The sequence below is a fragment of the Carettochelys insculpta genome, chromosome 5 (genome assembly GCF_033958435.1).
Source record: "Carettochelys insculpta isolate YL-2023 chromosome 5, ASM3395843v1, whole genome shotgun sequence".
NCBI lineage: Eukaryota > Metazoa > Chordata > Testudines > Carettochelyidae > Carettochelys > Carettochelys insculpta.
In genome coordinates, this window is record NC_134141.1 from 7,773,190 (window position 1) to 7,798,739 (window position 25,550).

A 25,550-nucleotide genomic window follows, 5' to 3' on the forward strand; every position below is an offset into this window, starting at 1 on the left:
CGCTATGAAGTCAAAATGAGAAATCCACCAATTACGATAAAATATAATAGTATTTGGTTTATTTTCAAGATGTCTTTCAGGAGCCACTTAGGGGAAATGTTGAACTTTTTACATTTAATTTTGTAGTACTTTAGTAGGTTGATCACCTCTGAAGACGCTCTCAGCAGCTTGCAGGACCAGATCGTTGTTAATAATTTGTAAAGGTGCTTGAATGAAAATGTGGGGGACTCGTACGTCTGTTATATTGTATTTTAAACACAGATTTTCCTCCATCGCACACAAAATAGTGTTTAATGTGATAAATTATTTATAAAGCTTCAGTACTAGGGGTATGCTGTGATAGCTGGTTGACTGTTGTAACTGGGGATTTAAGGTTATTTGGAAGGAGTTTACTAATTTCGGTTAGACTAGCCAATCTGACCTGAAAATAAAGGCCCATACGTACACCCTGATCACTTTAAACACCACGGAGCTAGAAATGCTCCAGAACTACAACTGGTCCTGGGATTTCCAATGATTACACAAGTAAATTTAACAGGACTTTTATTTATTTCTCTGTCACGGCAGGTTGATTTTAAACAAATAGTTGAATTAATATAAAAGTGCGAAATGGGTGATACTGAAAATAGAGAGAGCCAATATAGACTTGCAGACTACCCACCTTTTTACTCTTTTAGCACAGCCCTACTGCTTATGGTTTGCATTACAGTTATTACAGTTTATATCTCAATGACTACAATCCTTACTCCCTCCCATGGATCCTAGGAGTTGAGACCTGCTCTGCTCCACAGACAGTCAGGGGAGATCATATGATAGCGGAACAAGAAGACTGAGGTTAGAAAAAGAGTGAGTTGGTACTGGAGAAAAGCAGTTAGTGAGGCAAGAGTCTTAGAAACTCTTTGAGGAGTCTCATATGAGCCTACTTTTCCCTATTGCTATGGGGTATTATAGTCCCTTTTATATCACCTTAACCCCACCTTTCCAATACCAAATTAAGGACTGGTACCCTAGGAGTATACAGGGTACACAGATGTGATTGGTGACATTCATTTGAGGTATCATCCTGAATATTATGAGGTGTGATGTCATGGCCTCATGCATAAGCTCTGAGAAGAGGGTAAGAGTACTCAGAAATACAACCTTGGACAATCCTTGCCTTCCTTTTCCCCAGTAACAGGATGGCTGCAACCCATGGGCTCAGTGTTGTTGATCTCTGATGCATGTCCTGTATGGCAACCATCCCTTTTTAAGTTGGTGTGTGGTTAAAAGAGTTCGACTTCACAGTTAGACCTAGGGACTAGGTCAGACAGGCACTGATACAAATCACCTATATGCCTTGTATCTAGGGGTAAAAATATAGGCGAAAACAAAAAAAAACAAAACCTTGCAACAAGCTAATTCTTGCAGAGCGGAATACTCTGCAGGTCTCCTTGTGGTTACTGCAAAATGGAGTATAACAAGAAAATAAGGTAGTCATTTTCTAGGTTAAACCAACTATGCACTGAATTAACTGCGGTGGATAAATACATATGGAGAAGCTTTAACTAGACTAATAGGCCTTATATGATGGCAGGCTACACTGTGTCAGGTTTGAAAGCAATATAAAAAATTCCAAAGTAGATTAAGTCCTCAGAATTTAATAATTCTTGTTAGTTAGCGTTTCCTTAAAGGTTAGGGTTTATTTTGCCTTTAAATGGAGTATTATTTTCTTCATGTGCGGTTACCTATGATGTGGCTTTAACAAGTAGGTGGGGAGGAGCATGTCTCTTTCTAGCCTCAGCATTTCCAACAGCAGCAGGAAGATGGTTAACGTCCCAGAAGTCGTCAGTGATTGAAATCAAGTATAGTAAACCCTCGATTTAACAGACCCTGATTTAATGGACTGCCAGGGCCACAAGAGCAAAGAATGCAAAGAGCCCACTGCCAAGTTCTGTCTCCTAAGTCTATGGCGTTCCTCCCAGGTCTCAAACAGAGAGCCTCCTTAGTGTGCCTTGCAAGCTGCCTCTGGTCGGATATAACGGACTTTCAGCATCAGTGGACACCCCTTCCCCCATTAGTCCGATAAATCGAGGGTTTACTGTAATCCTTTTTTAAAAATAGATTTGTAACTCTATTATAAATATGAGGTGAAATCTGGCATGAAGGGCTCAGACTAGGAATAATTTTCTTTTCAAAATGTAAGTTAGAAAACATACATTTAAGAGAGATTGAGGGAGTGTTGTTTAAGTGGTAATCAGCCCCGTTACAATCCTAACTGTTCCAGAGTACACAGCTGGGCATGAGTGGAATAGCTCCCTGTGTTCCTCCTCCTCTGATCCAGGTGTCTCTGTAGGGGTAGCTACGTAGCTTCCCTCAGAGAGATCTCAGCTAGTGGCACATGACACATCATTCTACTCTTTGTCAGCCCAAGCTGTCTGTCTGCCATGTTTCTGATTTATTTTTTTTTCTCGATTTTAGGATGGTATAGACAGTGTAGTATTATTCCTTACAGCAAAGATGTGGACTTGGGGATCTTCATACAAGACTATAAATCTGACATTATTCCAGCGTTTCAGAAGGCAGGACTGCCACTGAAGCATAAGTTTGGCAAGGTTAGTGGTTAACAAATCTGAACTGTGAACTTAATCTTCGTTATAATGTTTTTCTCAAGGTTTTGGTTGACAGAAGGTGTTTAAAAACATTATTCATAAGAGGATCTCTTAGGCCTTGATCCTGCAAACGTCGGTGCTCAATTGATTTACTCATGTGTAAACACATTGACTTTGCTTCCTTTCTGGGGTAGGGGTAATGTGTGTTTCATAATGGAGTGCTGATCATCCTGCCTCTGAATTCTGCTCGTATATTACTAATAAAGGGGCTTCCATCTGTGTGCTAGTGTCACCATAGGACCTTAAATTTGAAGGTGGATTGTGTTCTTTTGATATTGATTTGGCCTGCTTGTAGGAGAGTCCTTCTACAAAGACTTGCACTTACAGCCAGCAGGTGCTGGAAGAGGAGTGCCTCAGCGTGCCCATCAGATGATTCAAAAACTAGATTGTTAGACTCCAAAGAGCTGGTGGCTGCAGTGCAGGATCACAAGTATAGAGTGAAGAGACGATATCACAGGCCTCGGAGAGAGCTGTGGAAGACCTCTGACTTCAAAAAAATAAAATTCGTAGTAGATTAAAATTAATTCCAAGTGTTTTATTGTGGGCTCTATGCAACCCTTGTCAGTGTGATCTCACAAACAGCCATGGCTTAGCTGAACTTAGATTCAGAGGATTCATCATTAACTGGTACCAATGGATGTGGGAAATGAAAATAAAGGAATACTAAATATGGGGACCTTTTAGTAAGTTTTTCATTGAGGTTATTCTGCTCTTTTATGTGAGAATCCATCTTGTTCTCAAATTGGAGTCATTTTGGCATTTTGAGTTCTAATAAAATACTCCTGCTGTGAGATCTGGCTAAAGAAATGTGATTACGCTTCCCTTTGTTGCAAATATAATGTATACAGGATGGAGCTACAGAAACTGGTCTTCTGTAACCTTAGAGCGGTTGCTTTCTTGGAGATGACTTTTTAAAAAGTTATCTTCGTGATCAAATTCACTCTTCTCATGTTACCCTTCAGGTGTCCCCCACCAAAGGGGACACCAGAAATTGTTACATGTCTATTACCCCTCCATAATATGCCAGCACAAATAAATCATAAGCAACCTCTCCTTGTTTTTTTCCTGGTTGTTATATTAGTATAAGAAGTGTATTTGTTGACCTCACAGGTAGAAGACAGCTTTGAACTCACCTTTCTGGGAGAAGATGATGTGAAACTTGATATTTTTTTCTTCTATGAAGAGGATGACCACATGTGGAACGGAGGAACTCAAGCGAAATCGGGCAAGAAATTTAAGTATGAATTCATTTCAAATTGATAGAAAGGAAAACTAGCTGAGCAAGTTGTTACAGCATTAGATGCTGTTATTAAATATGCGTTACTAATGTCCAGTTGCAGAAATAGTTGTTACAATAGTTGGCATTTAGCTTTATCCTCCAATCAAGGAGGTACTTCACTGTCAAATGTCCTCAGTATTTGTAACTTTGGTATGTTCCTATTATGAAAGTGGCTTAGGAAACATGGAATGCCGTTTACAGTATCTTGCTGATTTCTGTGTCAGATGTGCAGATAAATGTAGATTTAAATTTACGCAGGTTAAATTTAGGGTCCATCAATAGTAGATAATCAGGAGGGTCAGGGGGGCAAATCAATGCTCTCTGGGTTTCCCTAAGCCTCTGACCAGCCAGAAGCTGGGACTAAATGACAGAGGATGGATCACAAGACAATTGCCCTGTTGTGTTCATTCCCTCTGAAGCATGTGGTACCCACTGCCGAGAAACATGCTACTGGCCTGCATTGACCGTTGGGCGTGACCCAGAATGGTCATTCTTATGAAAACAGCTGAGCAATCTCAGCCTGGGTCCTGAGATCCAGGCTGGGTCCTTTCTATCTGATACCTTATCTCCAGTGTGAAAGGTTGAATAGGCAGAATTAGGACCTCCATGCCATCTGTGTAGTATTATCTTCCAGTTTTTCCCTTGAGGCATTTGTGCGGGAATGGTGAATTGAAATTTAATAAACACTGATTCACAATTTTCCATTTGAATTTCCATAACACCCTCTCTCAGATTTCTTGAGTGTACAGGGATAATCAGGTGCAGTCAAAGGTTATTTTAGTCATTAAACTGAGCAAACAGGAATGTAAATTAACAAAAGACACAGGTTTGTTGACTAAGAAAGGTGCCCTTTTTGCACAATCTTGAGTAAAACAGCACATTTACTGGTTCTGAACAGAATGGGCTTGTGTGTTTCCCATGTAGGGAGGGGGTTCACCTGTACATTTTTCTTGAGCAACCGTGTGTCATATTCCTTTTGCCGGTGCATATGTACCACACCTGTGATGTGACCTCCAGTTCCTTGCCAAAAGAACCGATACTCTCTTCCAAAATTAAATATGTGCACCAGTCGTTAGAGGGATGAGAGCAGTGTTTTTTCCTTGTGCAAGGCAGAATGCCTTTCATGTGTGTGAGAGTGCTTATTGGCTTTGAATTCATGCTGCAGTGCTATGCCCCAGGTGCTGCATTCCTGGATATGGTACAGATTTTCCAGCTTCACAGATTACAACAAAAGTATGATTGTTCTAGTCCTTCTTTGCTTTTTGAAACAGTCTTGGAGAGAGGAGGGTGTACTCTGTCATGTGTCAACATCCGTGGTCCTGCGGATGTTGCCGAATGAGAGAGTATTGGGATGGTGCAGGAGCCATGAGCCAGAGTACCCCCCGCCCCATGGCAGTCCAGGGCCGTGAGCTGGAGCCCTACAGCAGCCGGGTGGCAGAACAGCAGCTGGCTGGAGCCCTGTGGCAGTCCCTGGGAGGCCAGAGAATGGCTGGAGTCCTAGTGGAGAGAGAGAGGCTGAAAGGCGGGGCTGCAGCAGCCCTGGGGCACAAGGCTGACAGGGTGCAGAAGACCTGAACATCTGTTTGCTTGGCAAATTCTCTTGTTCGAGACCTGTCAGGTCCCAAGTATGCCCGATAAGGGAGGTGCAACCTGTAGCTAGAAAAGAGTCAATATAATGAAAAATTTAAAGCCTAAAGAGACATTTTCTAGGACTCGGAAACTGTAATATCAGAAAGGAGCATAGAAATTAGTCCTCTTGAGCAGTAAGTAACAGAATGCACCTGTTTAGAATGGCTTAACCCCACTAGCTTCCATTATATTAAATACCTTCTCAAAAGGAGAGATAAAAGGGGAGGGTTGGTATTGTTTTTGTGGTTTGTGTTTAAGGGCATTGCGTCTGCAAGAGAAGCAGTCAGGGAGAGCATAGCCTTAATAAAACTCCAGCTTCAAAGCACTTGACACTCACAGAACACTAGAACTGGAAGGGACCTTGAGAAGTCATTGAGTTCAGTCCCCTGCCCTCATGGCAGGACCAAGCACTGTCTACACCATCCCTGACAGATGTCTGGCTAACCTGCTCTTAAATAGCTCCAGTGTCTTCAGAGGCCAAGGAGAACAATTTTTCTTCCTCCTCCTTGTAACCCTCTTTTAGGTAGTTGAAAACAGCTATCATGTCCTCTCTAAGTCTTCTCTTTACTAAACTAAGCACAGTTCTTCAGTCTTCTCTCATAGCTTATGCTCTCTAGAACTTTAATCATTCTTGTTGCTCTTCTCTGGACCTTCTCCAATTTCTCCACATCTTTCTTGAAATGTGGTGCCTGGAACTGGACACAGTACTCCAATTAAGGCCTAATGAGCGCTGAGTAGAGCAGAAAAATTACTTGCTTTGTCTTGCCCTCAACACTCCTGTTAATCCATCTCAGAATCATGTTTGCTTTTTTTTGCAACAGCATCTCATTGTTGACTCATATTTAGCCTGTGGTCCACTATGACCCCTAAATCCCTTTCTGCTGTACTCCTTCCTAGACAGTCGCTTCCCATTTTGTGTGTATGAAGCTAGTTGTTCCTGCCTAAGTGGAATACTTTGCATTTGTCCTTATTAAACTTCATCCTGTTTACCTCAGACCATGTCTCCAGTTTGTCCAGATCATTTTGAATTCTGACCCTATCCTCCAAAGAAGTTGCAACCCCTCCCAGCTTGGTGTCATCTGCAAACTTCATAAGAGTACTCTCTATGCCAATTCTACATCGTTGATGAAGGTATTGAACAGAACCAGTCCCAAAACAGGTCCCTGCAGAACCTTACTTGTTATTCCCTTCCAGTATGATTGTGAAGTGTTAATAACTACCCTGAGAGTGGTTATCCAGCCTGTTGTGCACCCACCTTATAGTAGCCACATCTAAGTTGTTATGTGCCTCCTTTATTGATAAGAAGATCATGGGAGACTGTATCAGGGGCCTTACTAAAGTCTAGGTGTACCACATCCACTGCTTCTCCCTTGTCCCATATCATTAAGCAGTTAATCCTCCCAACATTCCCATGCGGTAGATCAGTTGTTGTTATCCCTATTTCACAGATAGGAAACAGGAAGTGGGGAGATGAATGATTCTCCCAGTGTCATGCAGGAAATCATGGGCAGGGAAAGAACTGAAATGCAGGTGTCCCTGACTGTCCTGTGCTCTGGCCACATGACGCAATCTGTACAGTTTCATAATTTTATAAATTAGATGGTGTAGTGGCTGCCAAGGTTTTGTTTACTGACTGTCATACCTATATTTGAGTCTTAACTATGTGTTCTCTTATTGTATCCTAGGTACCTGTTTCCTAAGTTTACACTGTGTTGGACTGAGTTTGCAGATCTCAGGGTACATGTGCCTTGTGAAACCCTCCAGTATGTTGAAGCCAACTACGGCAAGGACTGGAAGGTACCTGTGAAGCTGTGGGACTGGAAAAGCTCTCCACCCAACGTGCAGTTCAATGGGATGTGGCCTGTTGAGGAATGGGATGATGTCATTCAAGTCTACTGATCACATGGACGTAATCAGGATTGTTCGGTGGTGCTTGTTTCCATGCTTAATCTCCCTCACCCGAAGAGGTCGAGATCAGTTTTCTGATCGATTTTCATCCATTTCTATGGAGATCTGGAATCTCTTTTTGTGTAAGAAGTGGCGCGAGCACTACTCACAGGCCTTACGTCTGGCACTCGCTGTGACAGCCGCAGAAGGAGAGTGTAGGCAGTACCTGTGAACTGAGAGGCCTCGTTGAGAAGAAGGCAGTACAGAAGGAATGTAAGAAAGATACAAGTGGGGATGAAGGTTGGAAAAGATTAACTTGAAGCCAGTCTAAATGGCTCAGCATGGATGTAACGTGCTTAGAAATGCAGCACTGAAATACCAGTGGTAGGCAGCATAGAAGGCAAATTGATCTAAAGCATTTCTGTAGTGGTGGTAGTGGCAGCCAGTCTGACTTCAGAAGTCACTGGAATGTTCTCCAGTTATCCCAGAGCACGTGTGACTGCTTTGTGAAGGGGCACAGCTGAGATAGCTAGGGATACAAAGGTAGCCCTAGGTGAAAAGTTGGGGTCAGACACTGAAGAGTCCTATCCACATCAGAGGAAGTGTGGGCTTTCCTAGTATGTCCTTGGGAAAACCTGAGCTTAGGGCTCAGTTAACAAAAGTGGAGGCCTTTTTTGGTTAACTGCTTTATGTAGCATTCCCTGACATAGCTACGCACTGCATGGATGGAGTCATATGCTATGGAGGCTGAGGGGAAAGTACTTCATAGAAGAGGAGAGCCCAGAATTCTAATTTTTGATGCTCTCAAGCATGGGTCTCAGCCTGGGAGCTGCAAACAGATTTTATAGGGTGACAATCACCTGACCTTTCTTAAGAGTTAGGACTGGAGTCTGCAGCTTTTTTATTGTTGTTGTCAGCTGTAGTCGTGGTATGGACGAGGTTGAGCATCCCTGCCCTCATCTTTTAAGTACCAACCTGTTAATTTCTGTACAGCTGCCAGCTTCCCCCTTGGATTTACAATTGTGCAATCAAAGGCCACTGCTGGGGTACCACTGGATATAAGAATCTGACAACTGTACCTTTTCTCATGACTACTTGTATGTTTAGTCAGTACAGGAGATGTTCTTGTTTGGGGGAGGGATTGCTGAAGACTAGCTTCAGTGTGAACCTATACTCACATCCAGTTAGTGAGATGGGTCTAGAGTTCTCCCAAAGTGAAGTCAGTGAAGCTAAATGACCTTGATTTGTTCAGCTCCTTCTCAGTGGGTAAGGTGATCCCTTTGAGGTTAATGAAATATAAATGCCAACTTTACTGGCTTTAACTGGAGCACTCATGGGGCCAATGTGGAGGACTTCAGCGGTTTTGCTGCTTTCATATCTGTGTATGATAAGACTGTAGTCGAGATTTCTTTCCCTGAGCCTAATGATTATCTACTGTAGACATATAGATAGTTACTAGTACAGATAGGGCAAATCTTTGTTTTGTATTCAATTGATACATAAATACTGAATTTTTCAGGTGTGTATCCAAGCTGATAGAGTTTTAAGTAGCTAACACAGCTGCATCTGAGTGGCTGATTTACTGCCCTACCATTCCAGGTGCAGGGGTAGCTTCCCTGGTGTTTGCAGAGTGTATGATGCACTTTATTTCCACCGGTCCTCCTGCTTCCAGAACTCTTTTACCACTGAATATTGGAGTAAATTATTTACTATGTGGCAAGTACTTTAAAAAATGTCACATTGTTAATTACTACTGGCTAAACACTACAGAAACCTCTCAGCGTTTTTTTGCCACTTTGGGAATGGAAAGCAATTAAATCTTAATAATGGTTTTACTTGATGAGTCTGTGAAGGGGTGAGTTCTCAGGCGGTACTTTTTGCATTATTTTGTTATGTACAGTCTAAGGCTGTTCTCCTTTTGATATTTTATTATTCAGAGCTCTGTGTTACACGGCGCTATGTTATTAAATAAGGTACAGTTGCTCTCCGTTTCTGTACAAATTGCACCTCCCTGGTCCCCCACCCTCGGGACGTGAGTGGTCCCAGATCAGGGCAGGTCAGTGTCCCCTGCTGGCCTCCTGTTCCCAGGCTCTGCTCCCAACTGTGGGCCTGTTCCCAGCACCCAGTCTCTTCCGGGCACCACCAGTTCCTGACCATATACCACTGCTCCTCGGCTGATGTTCCTCAGCTGCCAGCTTCCTAGATCCCCAGCTGTGGGCTGATGGCCCCTAAACGTCCCTGGCCACCATCTTTCTGGCCTGGTGGTGCCTCCCTGGCAGGGCCCTCCCCGGCATCTGCAGGGCCACCAGATCCTAATCCCCAGCAGTAGCTCCTGCCCACTGCCAGGCCACCAGCTCCCTGGCCACTACCGGTTCCCATGTCACCAACCTGGCCTGATTCTCAGATAGCCCTTGGGCTGCCACGGCGCTCTGGGCCAGCCACATCCTTGGTCCTGCCAGACTCTGGATGTTACCAGACCAGAGAGTACAGGATTTCTGAGGTGCAACCTGTAACATGATAGAGCTTTGGAATGAAAATATAAGATTGTGTCTGGATAGAAAATTTGCAATGCTGTCACAAATTTGTGATTTTGTATTTGTAAATGGAAAGGCTAGCAGCAAAATAGAATAGGCTCTTTTGCATATCTGACTGTAATATTGTATATGTATGTGTAACTTATTGTCAAGGCTGTTAATATATTTTCTCCTCAGAAGAAACGTATTCTTTAACGCTGGCAGAGGCCATACCTATGCCACCATTTACACTGAGAAAACTTGTGTCACCAGCGGTATGACAAAACACATCCCTGAGCTATGTAAGGTTCACCCTCATTAGTGGTGGCATGGACAGGTCTGTGTCACTGGGAGAGTCTCTCCCATCATTGGCATGGATACAGCTGTGCTGCGCGAAGCTTGCTACTGTAGACATATGGAATGAATGAGAGTTTAATTTTCTACACAGTCTGCTAATATACCACTTACATTTTGTTATCTAGGGCAGCATTTTAGCGTACTGTGAAGTGTTACTATTTACTGTGGAATAATTTGACCAGGAATGTTTTTGATCTTTGCTTTTCTCAATTGTTTATTTACCACATTTACCTTAAGATTTTATTTGCAATAAACTTTATTAAAATATTGTTTTTTGTAAAAATACGATAAATCATAGCCTGGACATGAGAAATAGGAGGCGCTATTTATTATGGGTTTAGATTCTCCACTTACTTGACGACAGTCCCATTGACTTCACAAGTGTCAGTGAAGAAAAAAAATTGTTTCTGCTTCCCAGCTACTGTTGCAAACCTTTGTGATGTTCACCAGATTATGTAACCACTCTTGCCTTCTGAAACCTGAGTAGCTTTCTTACCTGCATCCCTTTTTCATGTAGTTGCTATGCCCACCTTAGAGTACAATAAGGTTGTAGCAAGTGTGACACATTCCTCACATTTGTGAGAAATTTGGTGGATTTTTTGGTGATATCTGCACATTGAATGTATACAAGTGTCCTTGTCTGCTTTCTTTACTTCTTATGCTATTTTTTTGCTTGCAGCAACGTAAAATCTGAACTCATAACAAATGCCACATGAAAAAACAACATAACAAATGAGGCAGAATATTCCAGAAGAACCATGAGTAACAGCAGAAGCAGCAAATGCATATACCAGGGCAGGTTTGAACCCAGGGTGTAGTTGCATGCATTTGCATAATATTTCTGGGGGTCCCCTTAAGAAATAGCTTATTACAGCTTTTTCTTCAGAAGATGGTTCTTCAGCAGACACACACAATAAAGTAGAAAAGTAGTAAGTACAAAATTAATGATACATTATACTCACCTTGGAATCATTTCCTGCTGCTCTATCCTTTTATGCATCTGCTCACTCTTTTGTAGCTGTGCTCAGATCACCCCACACGGTGTGTTCATCTTGCCGTCGCTTGAGCTTGACAATCAGAGCCAGCCTGACAGAATTTATTCCTTGACATTAATGCTTTAGGCAGATGCCAAAGGCAAACCTATGACTATTGTATTGATCATAACTTCTGAGTATATGGCAGACTTTAAAATCTCCATTTTTTCTGTTAGGAAGCACTGAATTGCAGTGATGTCCAGGGGTTCCATTAGCACCATCTCAGTCTCTTTTTTCATTGCAAATTACATCAAAAAGGTCTTCAGTTTTGTGAGTTTGAATTGCTGTTAGTCTGCAATTTGCCTCACGCAATCTAATCCCAGGTACAGTTTTAACTTTTCAGATTTATACTTTTTTTTTTGGTCCTAGTTTAAAAACCCATCTCATTTTCGAAAACGAAAAATTTTATAGGCTGCAAGGTGTGGTTCTGGTCCCCGACAGCAGTGCAAGGGCTTAATCTCAGGCAGTGCCAAGTATTCTAGCCACGGTCCAGCAAAGCATTTAGGCTCAGCTTAACTTGAAGCATATAAATAATCTTGTTTAAAGACATGGTGGCCCGCTGCGACTCTTGGGCAAGAAACAGGTAAGGTCTTTTGGTTAACTGTTCAAGATTACCCATAGTGAGATCTCACACCTGTTGGTTATGAAGTGGGTTGTTGATACTGGATTGAAAATATAGCCAGAAAGTGTTACAGATGTAATGTGCAGAAGTCACTATTTATCTTCTAAAATAATTTAGTGAATTTAAGTGTTGCGCCTGTTAAAATCCATGAAGGCTGAGGCCGTGTATTTACCTACAGGATGGGTCTAGCATTGACAATAGGATGTCTCTGCTCTAACTTCCAGGAAGCTATTCATGTGAGAAAGATGAAACATTCTGAGTCTATTATTGTATATGGACTCAGGGTCTAAGTTGGATATAAATTTAGTGCAGAAATATTTTTTGTATAATCTTTTGTTCAATCTCTGATTTTGGCATAATTTCTTCACACTTTGTTCCATTGTCAGATGACTTAACTGCATTTTGATGAATATTTGAAACTTGCAGCCTTGTATGACTTGTAGATACTTGTTTTTATTTTATTTGTTTTACTTACACTCTGAGAGACCCCAGCCAAGACTGCAGCCCTCTGCTAAGTGCACCGTGTAAATAAGGAGTCAGAAACAGACTTCTGCAATCTAAACAGGCAAGACAGAAAAAAATTGAGAGGGGAATGAGCACAGAAGGGTGAAGCCACTTGTCCAGGGTCACACAACAGCTGGGATGAAACCTAGGACCTGGATCCATTCCAACGGACCATGCTTTCCTTACCTTGTTTTAGAAATGGTATTTCTAGAATTCCATGCTGTCATTTTGAAAATGTTGTGCCACGTAGTTTATTCTCACTCTTGGCTGAAAGATCTTATTTGTCATTAAATTATGTCCTTTATTTGTTTCACTCGATATCTTTGATTGTCTGGTTGTTTAAATGCAGCTTTCTCTGGTGCTTTTCATTGCAGTTTTACTTGTAAAGTCATGGTATGGTTTTTGCAAAGAGGGGTATTACAAATGGACTATTTAGTTTGTTGGTTACCACGGACATCTTAATTTCTTCAATGAGCTTAAGAAATGCTGCATATGAAGGGGCCAGATGGTTAAAAAAAACACAACCAACAACTTCCATTCAGGTACTTGGATAGTGAGGCAAGATTTTAAAACATTCTCCGCCCCCAGCAACTACTATTTAGAGCAGTGGAGACCCCATTTCACCCACACTGGGAATACTAGAAGGTGCAGGCTCCTGACCACTTTTGACTATCCAGTGCAGTCAGATGCTAAAGGGAGAGCTCAGGTTTTTTGAAAATCTGGCCCCAGTTGAGGGTGCTGAGCGTGTCATAACATTTGTCCTGCAGTAGATTATGGGCTTGGATCCTGCATAGCATGGGAGGTGCTGATAAAGCACCTCCATTTGTCGGAGATCACACTCAGCATCTTATTGGAAAAGGTCCTTGGGGCATGGAGACAACTCAAATCTTCTTAAAAATCTGACTTGGAAGGCCTTAGTGGTGGCATCTGCTCTCTGGTCATATTCACCTGTCCTGTTAGCAAAGTACAATTGACGACCTTTAGGACAGGAAGATAATAAATCCCACTTTTGCTGCTATCCACTTAAAGATGTACAGGTTTCCTTGGAACAATATCTATGAAGGAGCCTAAAGCAGATGAACTTGAGGCTCTGCCACTTCAGAAATCTGTGTATGGTTTGTGTCCCTTCTGTTTTCATGTAAAAGTGCAAGAAAGAAAAAACTCCATATTTTTGCTGCCAGTTTCTCCACAGTCAGGGAGCCTATCAGGGTTTTTTTTTGTTTGTTCTTGTTTATGCAATACTACAGTGATCAGGTCTGTGTAAAAACATGAACATAAAGTTCCAAAGGTCAGACTGTCAGGGTAACAGTTCTTTTCACAACTTGTGCCTGTCCTTTATTTTTTTAGCTGTGGAACGCTGTAGGTGTACAGGCTGCCTCACAAGAGGCGAACACCAGACCGGTACCAAACCAGAGACAACAGTCCATATGCAAGTAAGGGGGAAGATGTTCTCTGTGTCCTGCATAACAGAGGAGATCCCCTCGCCTAGTATGAAGGCACAGTTTTGGTGACAGCTGATTTACACCAGCTGAGGCTCAGACCGAATAGAATGCAGCCTCTGCTGTAACTTTGCATTCTACACAGATGTACTGTTAGTTTAGGCTGAGGGGGAATATTGTAGTTGCAGTCTGAATAAGAATTACAGAATCATTCAGGCCTGATCCATAACAAAGGAGGTTTGGGTGAAGGCTGTTGCCAAGAAAACGCAATGTCAATGAAAGTTCTGTTTTTGAAGGAGGGAGAAATAAACACTGTTGAAGTGACTCTTAATATCCTGCAATCATAAATCCCTCCTCACATCACTGAAAATGAAGTTATGAGCCAATTAGGAGCAGATGTAGAAATTACTGAGTGAGATTCTCTGACCTGTGTGATTGATAGTGGTGAACACTTCTCAATGCAGTCGCCAATCACTGTTCTTGTTTTGCCCCACATAGGCTACATCTACACTAGGGGAAAACTCCTAAATGGCCATGCTAATGGCCAAATCAGAGAATACTAATGAGGTGCTGAAATGAATATTCAGCACCTCATTAGCATGCTGCCGGCCACAGCACTTCGAAAGAGCTGCGTTTTGCTTGCGCACGGCTTGTCTACATGGGGCTCCTTTTCGAAAGGACCCTGCAAACGTTGAAATCCCCTTATTCCTATCAGCTGATCCCCCTCTTCCTATCAGGGATTTCAACATTTGTGGGGTCCTTTCGAGAAGGACCCCCGTGTAGACGAGCCGTGCGAGAGCGAAACGAGGCACTTTTGAAGTGTTGCAGCCGGCAGCATGCTAATGAGGTACTGAATATTCATTTCAGCACCTCATTAGTATTCTCCAATTTGGCCATTAGCATGGCCATTTCAAAGTTTTCCCCTGGTATAGACATAGCCCTACTGTTATAAGACAGCAGTCAGATCCTACCTTTGGGCCCAGTGCCCGATAGCTTGGATGCTGTCTGGCTGACGTCTGCAAGGAGCTGTCAAGCTGAGGTTCAGAATATTCTGCACCAATTCAGGAAAGCCTAAAGCAGGCTGACATAGAATAGTAAATGGAAGAGGTTTTCTCTTCAGACCATTCACTGCCATGATCACACCCATTTCAGCAGTAGTACAAAACTGATCAATCTAGATGAAATTTCTCCATAAGGGTCTATTTAGAAACAATACCTGCACCTCACCCTCCTATGTCGGACGACTTGGTATTTTTCTCACCTTACAATGGCTAGGTTCTTTAAGGACTCAACTCATGCTTCTCTCTCTCTTCTGAAGACCCTTTCTTCTGGGACCTCAGTGTAGTATTAATGAGGTTGGTGGAACTGCCACCCCTCTCTTAACCCGTAAAAGCTTGTTCCTTTTTTACCTCTTATCAGTGAAGTGCTCCCTTCCAGTAGCCATTACGTCTGCTCAAAGATAGGGAAGATTCAGGACCTCACGGTGAGTTGACATGTTAGTGTTTTATAAGGACAAGGTCTCTCATCTCAAGTTCCTGTCCAGATGTGTTTGAGAAGTTCGTGTGAACCACTTGATCTCTGTTTTTTTCCTTCAAGCGTCACTCCACTCCTCAGGGAAGCAACACATCACGCACTCAGCATAGGGAGGTCAATGTCACACCACTGTAACAGGACAGAATCGTTGAGGAACACAGCTGGAATGTTCATGGCCCTCCCCAATAAGTTTAGGTTTCAGACAGTAACTTCACAGAGATCAACGAAGTCTCTTACTGTGTAAGAATGGATTACGAGTTGATCACATGCGAGCTCTTCCCACTGGGGCTCAAGAAATGGCTGCTGCCCGGTGGCAGCACGCCTCTGTTTCTGAAATGCAAGGCAGCTAGGTGAAGCTTGAGCTGTGTATTTCGTAGAGCCTTCCAGATTGGCTGCCTGTGTCAGTAGGGCTCTCCTGCAATCATTGTTTAGTTAGGACTCATAGTACCCACTGCTGAGCAAGGAGGCACTTGCTTGGTAGTCCATAAGCATGGAATCCATCTAGACGATCTCCTGAAGACGGAAGCCAAATGGTTGCCCTTCAGTAAGGCCGTGTCCTCACAGCACTACCCTTGTGGAAGAGAAATGCAAAGGAGCAAGATCAAAAATGCAAATGAAGTGCAGATTTACATGTCTCACACCTCATTTGCATCATTTCACGTGATCTTGCTTCTGGAAGAGGTTTTTCCATAAGCAAAAGGCTGGGTAGATGGGGTTCCTTCAGAAAAAATCCTCGTTTTTGAAAGAACCAGTCTTCTGCATTCATCTCAGGAAGAAGGGTTCTTTCAAAAATGGGGTTTTTCCCCAAAGAAACCCCATCTACATGGCTGTTTTTGCTTCTTGCAAAGCCTCTTTCGGAAGCACAATCGTGCAAGAATATGCAAATGAGGCATTTGATATGTAAATCCATGCTTCATTTGCGTTTTTGATCTCATTTGTTTGCATTCCCCTCCCAGAAAGGGAGTGCTCTGCAGACAAGTCTGAAGTTCTTTGAGATGTACTGTCCACATAGATTACCACTATTTCCTGCCATCACTATGGAGTCTTCCCATGGGAGTTTGTGCCGGAATGGAACTGAGGGGTGATTTGACTCGTTCTGCCCTTTACGACCTCATGGGGAGCATGAGGATCTTTGGCAAAGGCACGGCACTAACAGACACGGTTGGCCGGAGTCATCCAGTGTCACACACTCAGGGTCCTGGCGTACCAAGGCTGTGAGGACAACACATCCCAAAAACATAGTTAATGTAGAGTAACTGCTGTCCTTTTCCACTTCTAGTGCTGCAGTGCGACCTTGGAAAACTCAGGTCACCGCTCTGTGCCTCAGTTTCCCCTCCCACCAATTCTCTGTCTTGTCTATAAAGACTGTAAACTCTGCAGGGCAGGGATTATCTCTGACTGCCTGATGGTTAGCCCAATGGTGCTCTGATCTCAGGTGTGGTCTCTAGGTTTGGCAGTAATCCAAATAACTAACTGTCAAAACCTATTTGAGAAACATCATACAAAACAAATATTTATGGTTTGCATAATTAAAAAGGCAGGAATAGCTGAGCATTCAAGTGCTCCAGATTTCACCTGTGTCCAACCTAGACGCTATGCTCACCTCCACTCTGAGAACCATGTCTCCGATAGAACCATGACTGCCTGACGGTAGGGGTGCCAAAATGAAATTCTATATATGTGTGTTGCATGAGTCAGCGGCTGAGGAAGTGGGAAAATTCTGGTGTAGAAATTCATGGTTTTAAACTTCTTTTAAGAACTGGCATACTCAAGAATCTACAAACACTACTGGCCTAATTTCCAAATAGGAGCACCTACATTTTGCATCTGCTTTAAGTGCAGTTTCCCCTTTTTTGATGATCTCATGAGTACTTAACTTCTTGAGTTAGCAAATACATCCCTCAAGATCAAACCAGGATTTGAAATGGAAGAAAGAAAGCCAAGAGCAGCAAGCACTAATATTAAATCTTTTTGAAACCTGTTTAGATGGTATAGGAGTCAACATTAACTGCAGAGATTCAGTTGCTGTGTTGGGAGAGAACCACAGATCACGAGGGTCCAGACACTGGACTAAAAGGGAACTTTTTGGCTCCCAAACCATCCATGGTGTTAGCTGGCCAGGGTTTGCTGTTAAGTGTTCTGATCTCATGCAATTGTGGTCTTAGTGGTTTCAGTAGATCCACAGCGCAGTTAGTCTCTATCTACAGTTATGGAGAAACCTGAAAGGAGTCTAATAAATCTCAATAGGTGACACTGGGAGTATATGAAGTACAAGGAACGCCCTCTAGGTGCAGGTTGAATCTCTCTAGGCCAGGCCTGCACCACCAGGACCTGACTGGTGCTGAATGAGAGAATTTCCCAGACCACAGGACGTCAATATTGCCTAGCATATTAGTAACACTTCCACTGCTATCAGGGCCCTTAGAAGACATTTAGGGTAAATTACAGCTAAATAACAGCACAGAACACAGAGCCAGGACTGGTGGCAATAAACAAACCTTATGGGACCAGGAGAAACTTGGCCACACCCATGACAAATGCTCCTCCGGCTAACTAAAATCATGTCAGATTATAGATGTTGCCGGACTAGAGAGCTTCAACCTGTATGCCAAAGAAATTGCATTAGAGCAAGTAAGGACAGAGCAGAAGGATTTTGCTCCTGAAGTCAATGGGAGTCTTCCATTGTCTTCATTGGCCTTTGGACAAGGTCCTTAGGCCTGTTTGAAACTGCCTGGAATACCAGAAGTCTGAAGCTGTCTGGCCAGTGCTTAACTTTCTTTCCTTCCCTCGGACTCAGCCGTTAGCATTGTTGTTGCTACGGAAATAAACTGAACAGCCTCCTTTCTCACAAATAAGCTAATTAATGCTGCTTGTGGCCTTTTAGCCAGTCACCTCCAGTCAGGAATGTCAAGGCTCTTCAGTGTAGCTATAGTGTTATAGAATTACTGTTTAACTTTTGAAGCCTCTCCTCTTGAAATAATTACACCCCACTTATCACTCACTGTGGCAGGAGCCTCATCTCAGCTTCTGGCCTGGCAGTAGCAGTGTCTCTGGATGCAAAGTCTGCATGTTTACTCTTCCGCCATTGTCAGCATTCAGGCTTGGTGGTGGGTTAGTAACAACCTTCCCAGCTGCACTGAAAGAGTGAGTGCTGAGCAAACACGAGCTGATTAAAAAGGTGCCAGCCGCTAGAGACAGGAGCTAGCCCGGAATGTTTATTTCGGGAAGCCTCTATGTGCGTGTGGGTCTCAGCTTGGCTCCGAGGCTGATCAGACATATGGTGCCTGATCTCCTGGGCAATCTCTTTTCCATTATTTGTAAACATGGGTGCCTTGATTTATTTTTCTACAGCCTTGTCAGCCTTCGCCATAGAGATGACATGCGGAAAGCCTTGTCTACGTGCCACAGTTTTATTGTACTCCTTTAACTAAGTAAATTTTGTTAAAGTGGTACAGTGCCCCTGCGCTTAAGATTCTGAGAATATGGACTAGGCATTCAAAATAACGAAATTATTTGGCTTTCAGATCTACACGTCACTAGAAAATTTACAATTGTGTGATTTATAAACCCCAGAAAGCCTGAGTAGACTGGTTGGCTGGGAAACTAATCTCTTTTACACCTGACGGTGGTTCATAATGGGATCTTGGTCACATCACTCAACCTGCCAGTGGCCTCAGTTTACCCACTTGTAAAATGGGGCTAATTTAATGTCTGCATTGTGTGTGCATTGGAAGAGTTCATTTACCATTTGTAAAGTGCTTTGGGATACTCTGATGGATGATGTAGAAGAGAAAAGTACTCCTGTTGGCGGAACACAGTGACAGTGTTTGGTGCCCAAGTTTAGCTAAAATTAAAACGTAAGGAGGAGGAGGAGTGAACTGGTGAGAGAAAATGTACTTATTGTAAACTTCTGTTTCTCATCCCGTGACAAATGAGAGCATAGCAGCAATGCCTGAAGTTATTTGTGTCCTATGGCTGTAGGTGATTTTGAAATAGATCTGGTTGGAAAAATGTAGAGGAAATTGAAATTTTGATGACAAATATTGGTGTCATCATGTCATTATCAGATTCTAGTAGGCTACAGAGATAGTCAGCTCGTGATTTGCAATCAGACATGGCATGGCATGTGTCCACAGTTGATTTAGAAGAGAAACCACCTCTGCCTTAAGTGGTTTGTTTTGGGTCATGTCCTGTGTTTTCCGTGTTCACAAACAGGTATGTGTATCTCCTGGAAACTCAATTACTCTTCTGCAGGCTGTGGTTATTCTGCCCTCTTCCTCCTTAAAAGAAAAGTTCTGGAAATAGCTTTAATAACACAGAAGGCTGGGAGATAATCTTATCTTTTGGTATCGTGTCTCTGAAGTCTGCTTATTTAACAAACCATTTATCACTGTGTCCTGAACCAGGCTGCCTTTTAGTCTCTTTGCCTGAAGGACATGAACATGTAATGTGGTGAGCTATAGTTGACAGATAGCTGCCATTATTATAATCCTTTATGCTTAGTTTAAACAGCGCTCTTGATACTCCACTAAGGAACAGTTTTGGCCACCCTTGTGGGGAGGAATGCCTGACTTTGTGGTTGGTCCTGCTTATTCCACAGGGACCACTCAGGTTCCGATTGCAGAACTTTCCTTTACGCAGAGATAGTCTTCTGCAGAGACACGTGGGTCGGGTTGTTCCTGTGTTGAGCCCTCCCCTGGGAGGCACTTTTATCAGGAGCTGTGAGTCTTGCAATGCTGTTCTGGCCATGTGGCCTTCAGGAGAAGCTGGTTTTTCATTTAACTTCTCCACTGGGTAGGAACAGGACAAGAGATGCATGTTTTGTCTGGGTGGCAATGCTACCGCCTCAGAATCAGGGCCCTGCCCCCCCATTCTAGCTGTGTGAAGTCACTCCAGGAGGCATCAAAGGACAGGTCCAAAGTCTGTTTTGCATGGGGGAGGCCATCGTGCTGGTGATGTCAGCGGCAGTGTTCCCTCTAATATTTTCCATCCCTGGGCAGAATAAATTTTGTCATTTGCACCAAAGCAAGTGTGGATGTGCTCCACTAATTGAAACACATGCTACTGACTGGGTGCCCTGCTAATCGACTGCCTGACTCTTGAATCTCTCCTGGGCAGTTGCCCAAGTGCTCAATTTACAGGGAACACTGGCTGGTGGGGCAGTGATTGGGAGGGGGCTGAGTTTACATTAAAGAATGCTGCACAACATTGGAATGTGCTTAAAGGAAAGAGCAATCAAGAAGAGAGGAGAGGCAAGGAGACCTCTCAGACCCCTGACTGGGAATGTGTGTGTTTGGGAGTAAGACTATGAGCACAGGGGTTTCTTTTAAAAGTTGGGGGAGTGAGGTTACTTACACCTAGCTCATAGAGCTGGAAGAGACCTTCAGATGCCAGTGAATCCAGCCCCCCTACCCTCAACAGGGCCAAGCACCATCCCTGATGGATTTTTTTCTTGCTCCCCCAGATCTGTAAATGGTCCCCTCAAAGCTTGAGCTCACAAACCTGGAGTTAGTAGGCCAATGCGCAAACCACAGAGCTATGTGAAAATCTCAGCTTTTGCAGGGCTCTCCAACAGCCACTTGCCCATGCCTGCTTGGCTTTGTGATGAGGAAAGGGAGGGGACAAGAGGTTCAGAAATTCCTGCCTATTGGAGATGGGATTTGCTTTTTGGGGGGTGAAGTGTTAAATGAGAGTGAGAGAAGCGCAGCCCCTGTGGGCCAGACCTTCCACAGGTGCAAACTGGGGCGGTGATGGTGACTTACACCTGTTGGGTTTTTAAACAAGGACAACGCCTTTCCACCCTTGCAGATGATTTGAATCCCAGTAATAATTCAAACAATGAGAGAGTGCAACAGAGGCTGGGTGGTTCCCGGATGTTCTCCCCAATCCGCCTACCCTCCCTGGAGAGGTGAGACACAAGCAGGGGGGCTTTATTTATCAAAAAATTGCTGGGGCTGGGCACAACTGGTGAGTGGAAAATGAGTTCCCGTGATAAGCCCTTTGACTGTGTTTTATTTTACTGAGGTTCTTAACAAATAATCTTTCTGCCATGCGAACCATCCTTATCAGGCTAATGCAGATTGTCTGAAATCCTTATCTCCACTGGCCAGTTAGCTGGAGTGATCCCCTGTTCACAATGAATGGGGAATGGAGAGCCAAGCCTAAGCTCTCCCCTCCTGCCTTCCAATCTGTGCCACTTACTGGCCGGGTACCAAATGTCTCCGATTTCCAAACCCATAAATAACATAAGGGTGTCAGAACTGAACTGTCCTCGATTGCTGAGCGGTTGTTCAGCAGTGCAAACAAATGGAGCGAGAGCGTCGGGAGGGTGCTGCCCACGGGGTGTCCTTTCTGATACAGGAAACAAGCTACACATCAGGCTAGGCACAGGAACAAGGTCAATTCCTCCCCACCACTCCCTGTCCCTCTGACACAACACTCCACCATGCTAGTCACTTAGGTCTAGCTGAGATTATCCACTGGAGCCCTGAGGTTCAATGGGTTTCCTTGGCAGGGGTCTGTTGTGTGCAGGACCAAGCAGCTGCATTGTTGGCAGGACTGCAGGGGAAGAGAGGAAGGGAGATTTATGGTAAGAAATGTACCTGCTGCTCAAGTCAAGCTTTTCTTTCCTTTCTTGCCTGTTTTGTTTTTCCACAGGGGTCGGCTGTGTGTACCTGAGGATGGATGGCAGAGGGAAAAGAACTGAAAGCTTCCCAGGCCACACAAGTGAGGAGAACAGTGACATCACCCTGCAGTGTTCAGGATAACACATGAAAGGGTCTGTCCGCAGGAACGTTTTGTGTCTGTGGTTTGGAAGCATGACTGTTCTCAGTGAAAACGTTCTTTGTCCTTGGGACACCACAAGATGCCCCACAGTCGATTCTAGCACCTTATTCTATGAGAGGTGGTGGGCAAGTGGGAGGGAAAGGTCTGGGACTCAGGATGCCTGGCTTCTAATCCTGGCTCTTTCGCTGACCTCTCCTATGACACTGGCAAGTTACTTCACCTCTCAGTGCCTCTGGCTCCCATTGTTGTGAGTTTCCTATGTATCTGTGAAGCTCTTTGCCAGAGGTCATTCCTTAGGTTTATGACACTCCTGCAATGCAGGTAAATTATGGTAATAGAGTGGTCCCTTGAATTCCTGTGGAACAATTCATGGAGTGTGGTACTATTTTGTGGAAGGGTGCCGCAATCAGGCCATCATTCTGAAGGTGCCTGGCCAGGCTCAAAATTATGGGGACGTTAAGAATGATACAGACCACCTGTTAATTTTGGATTTGCATCTGAGTCATACCAAAGTTCAGGAGTGGGGTTTTGTCTTTCTCAGGCTGTATCTAGACTTGCCCCAAACTTCGAAGGGGACATGGTAATTAGGGTGTCGGGAGATTACTAATGAAGTGCTGCGGTGCATATGCAGCATTTCATTAGTCACAGCCTCCCCCCCCGGCAACTCAAAGTGTGAAACTTTGAAGTGCCGGCTTGTGTGTAGCCACGGGTCAAAATTTTGAAGAGTAAAGGGACTTCGATATAGCGCAGGCACTTCGAAGTACCCGCAGCTACGCACAAGCCAGCACTTCAAAGTTTCACACTTCGAGTTACCTTTGGGGAGATTGTGACTAATGAAATCCTGCATATGCATTGCAGCACTTCATTAGTAATCTCCCGACACCCTAATTACCATGTCCCCTTCAAAGTTGGGGGCTAGTCTAGACACAGCCTGACTGTTTATGGGATTCCCCTCACAGTGTGGTGTTCGGGCATCTTACGAGGTGCATGATAGATGTGTAGATTTTGAGGCCAAAAGGGGGACCCTTATGATCCTCTTATCTGAGCCCCTGCACAGTGCAGGTCAGAGGATTTCCCTTGATGGCTGTGGGATGTAGGCTTGGGCTCGTCACTCAGATAAGATTGGATCCCCCGGGTTTCTGCAGTCGAGTGCTCAAAGTCAGAGAGCCTGCCAGCAGACGTGACCGTAGCCAGTGTTCCCTGTAAGCTGAGCACTTGGGCGGCCGCCCTGGAGAGATTCAGGGGCTGTCCATCTGATTGGCAGACACCCACAGCTCCCCACAGCCAGCAGGATGTATTTATGTTGGTGGCGCACATCTTCCTATGCCTTGGTGCACACCACAAAATTTACTCCACACACAAATGGAACAATTAGAGGGCACGTTGGCTGGAGCGCCACTGAGGTTGTTTCATACCAGTGGGAAATCTGGCCCAGGGAGCCTTTTTAGAAGTAGATGCTAACGGCAGTTTCCCGCCCCCTCCTTAGGTTCCATTTTGTCCTAACAAAGAAGTGAAGCTGCCTCCTCTGTTGTAAGGATCAGAGAGAAAAGAAGACAGGCAGAGCGGCTCCCTTCTGTTGACACTGTCGATTTCATGCATCATTCTGCATCCTGATATATTAACACGCTCGCTCTTATTAAAATACTGATAGTCAGGGAGGAGAAAAATAAATCTCATTTAAAATAGGTTTGGGAGAGGACTGTGGATGGCAGCTTCCAGCCCAGCCTTCTAAGCCTTGAAAGCAAAAGACAGGAGTGGAGGGTGAATGTGGTCGGAGCCACCAGCATGTCAGGCCTAGCTGGGTGTGTGGCCCTGTAAACACTGGCTCACAAATTACTCCTGGGTGATTATAAAGCAGAATCCTGACTGTTGGATTAAACAAAGAAAAGCCCTTTTCTTCTGGGGAATCCAGCTTTTGTTTGCCAGGGTGGTTCTGGTCTTGCAGGGTTGATGAAGCACACTCAGAGCAAGGGAAAGACTTCCAGTTCATTTCCCCTTAACCGGCAGCCAGAGTCTGCCTTGGTGATACAGATTTCAGCAATCCCGATTTCTCTCCTGGCTGCTGGGAGAGGTCGGCACAGGCTGCCTGATATCTTCCACTGTCGAGAGAGCAGCCTCCCCGTCTTTAAACTCATCAATAAAAGAACCATCCCTAGTCCTGGAGTCTGCCTCAGTCCCTCAACATCCCCAGTGACTTCAGTGCAGCCAGGAGTTCACCTGGGGTTACTGTCTGTTTCGAGAAGGGATGGGCAACCCTGAATAGTGGGTGGGCCTCATGAGTGGCCCTCCTTCCCTTCAGTGGGCAGCAGCAGCCCACGGCTCACTGGGGTTCCACCTGTGGCCCCTCAGCTCCCTCAGATGCTCCCCTTCCCCGTGCCTCTGGTGCGTTGGTGCCCCCACCCTTATCTGCTCCTTCCCCTGCCTCCCAGCACTTTGAGTCAGGCTAACTGCCTGATTCATACTCTGTTCCCGCTCTTCCCCCTCCCTCCCTCCCAGAGCTGGAATGCCACAAACAGCTGATTCACAGGGTTTCATGCCTGTGAAGGGGGCAAGGAGAGGGGACGGAGTGTGAATCAGGCAATTCGGGGTCCCTCTGGAAGTGCTGAGAGGGAGGGATGGGGCTCAGGGAAAGTGCAGGGCTCCGATACCCTTGTGTGTCAGAGGCGTGGGGGGGATGGGGGCCCAGGGGCTGCAGGTGGAGCCCCAGTGAACAGCATGTGGCCTGTGAGCCACAGCTCACCCACCACTGGCCTAGACTCTAATATAAAACCCACTAGAGGTCAACAGAAAGATCTTATTGACTGCACTGGGCTGTGGCCAGGGCCCTGGGTAAGAAAGATTTAAGCGTTTATCTTTTTCTTACAGGGACTTGACACACCAAGCTGTACAGATGTTGTCAAATGTGAAAAACAAATCACTGATGAGCGGTCAGATTAATTACCGTCTGCCTGGTAAAGAAGCAGCCCTATGGCACCTTAAAGGCTAACAGTTGTATTAGGTCACATGGTTTCATGAGGAAGACCCACTTCAGATTTTGGAGCAAAAATGAGAAAAGTGGGTGTATATATACGTATATAGCAGCGAGGGGGAGAAGAAAGAAGGAGAAGAAAAGAAAAAAGGGGGCAGCCTTCAGGTGGAGTGGAAGTAGAGAAAATCATTAACCACTTGACGGTGCAGACCCTCTGTCCATGATGACGAGATGGGGAGGGGTTATTAAAAGTGTTTCCACCCACTTGGATGGCCTCAGACCTCCCTAGATTCAGCTTCAGCCAGCTGCTCTTCACCCCATAGCAAAGCCTGCTGGATAGCTGTGGCACAG

At 44.5% G+C, this 25,550-nt stretch overlaps 1 protein-coding gene across 5 annotated transcripts in view; it reads left to right on the forward strand.

The window, feature by feature from the left end:
- Positions 1–12,334, forward strand: part of FKTN (fukutin) — a 35,809-nt gene extending 23,475 nt beyond the window's left edge. For 4 of the 5 annotated variants that reach the window (XM_074994617.1, XM_074994619.1, XM_074994620.1 and 1 more), the window contains 3 exons: positions 2,458–2,591; positions 3,759–3,886; positions 7,242–12,334. In XM_074994617.1, the coding sequence (XP_074850718.1) occupies positions 2,458–2,591; positions 3,759–3,886; positions 7,242–7,455 (476 nt within the window). In that variant the 3' untranslated portion in view covers positions 7,456–12,334. Of the gene's footprint in view, positions 1–2,457; positions 2,592–3,758; positions 3,887–6,551; positions 6,688–7,241 lie in introns of all 5 variants that reach the window. The other variant, XM_074994622.1, reaches the window with a different exon arrangement.
- Positions 12,335–25,550: the final 13,216 nt, after the last annotated feature.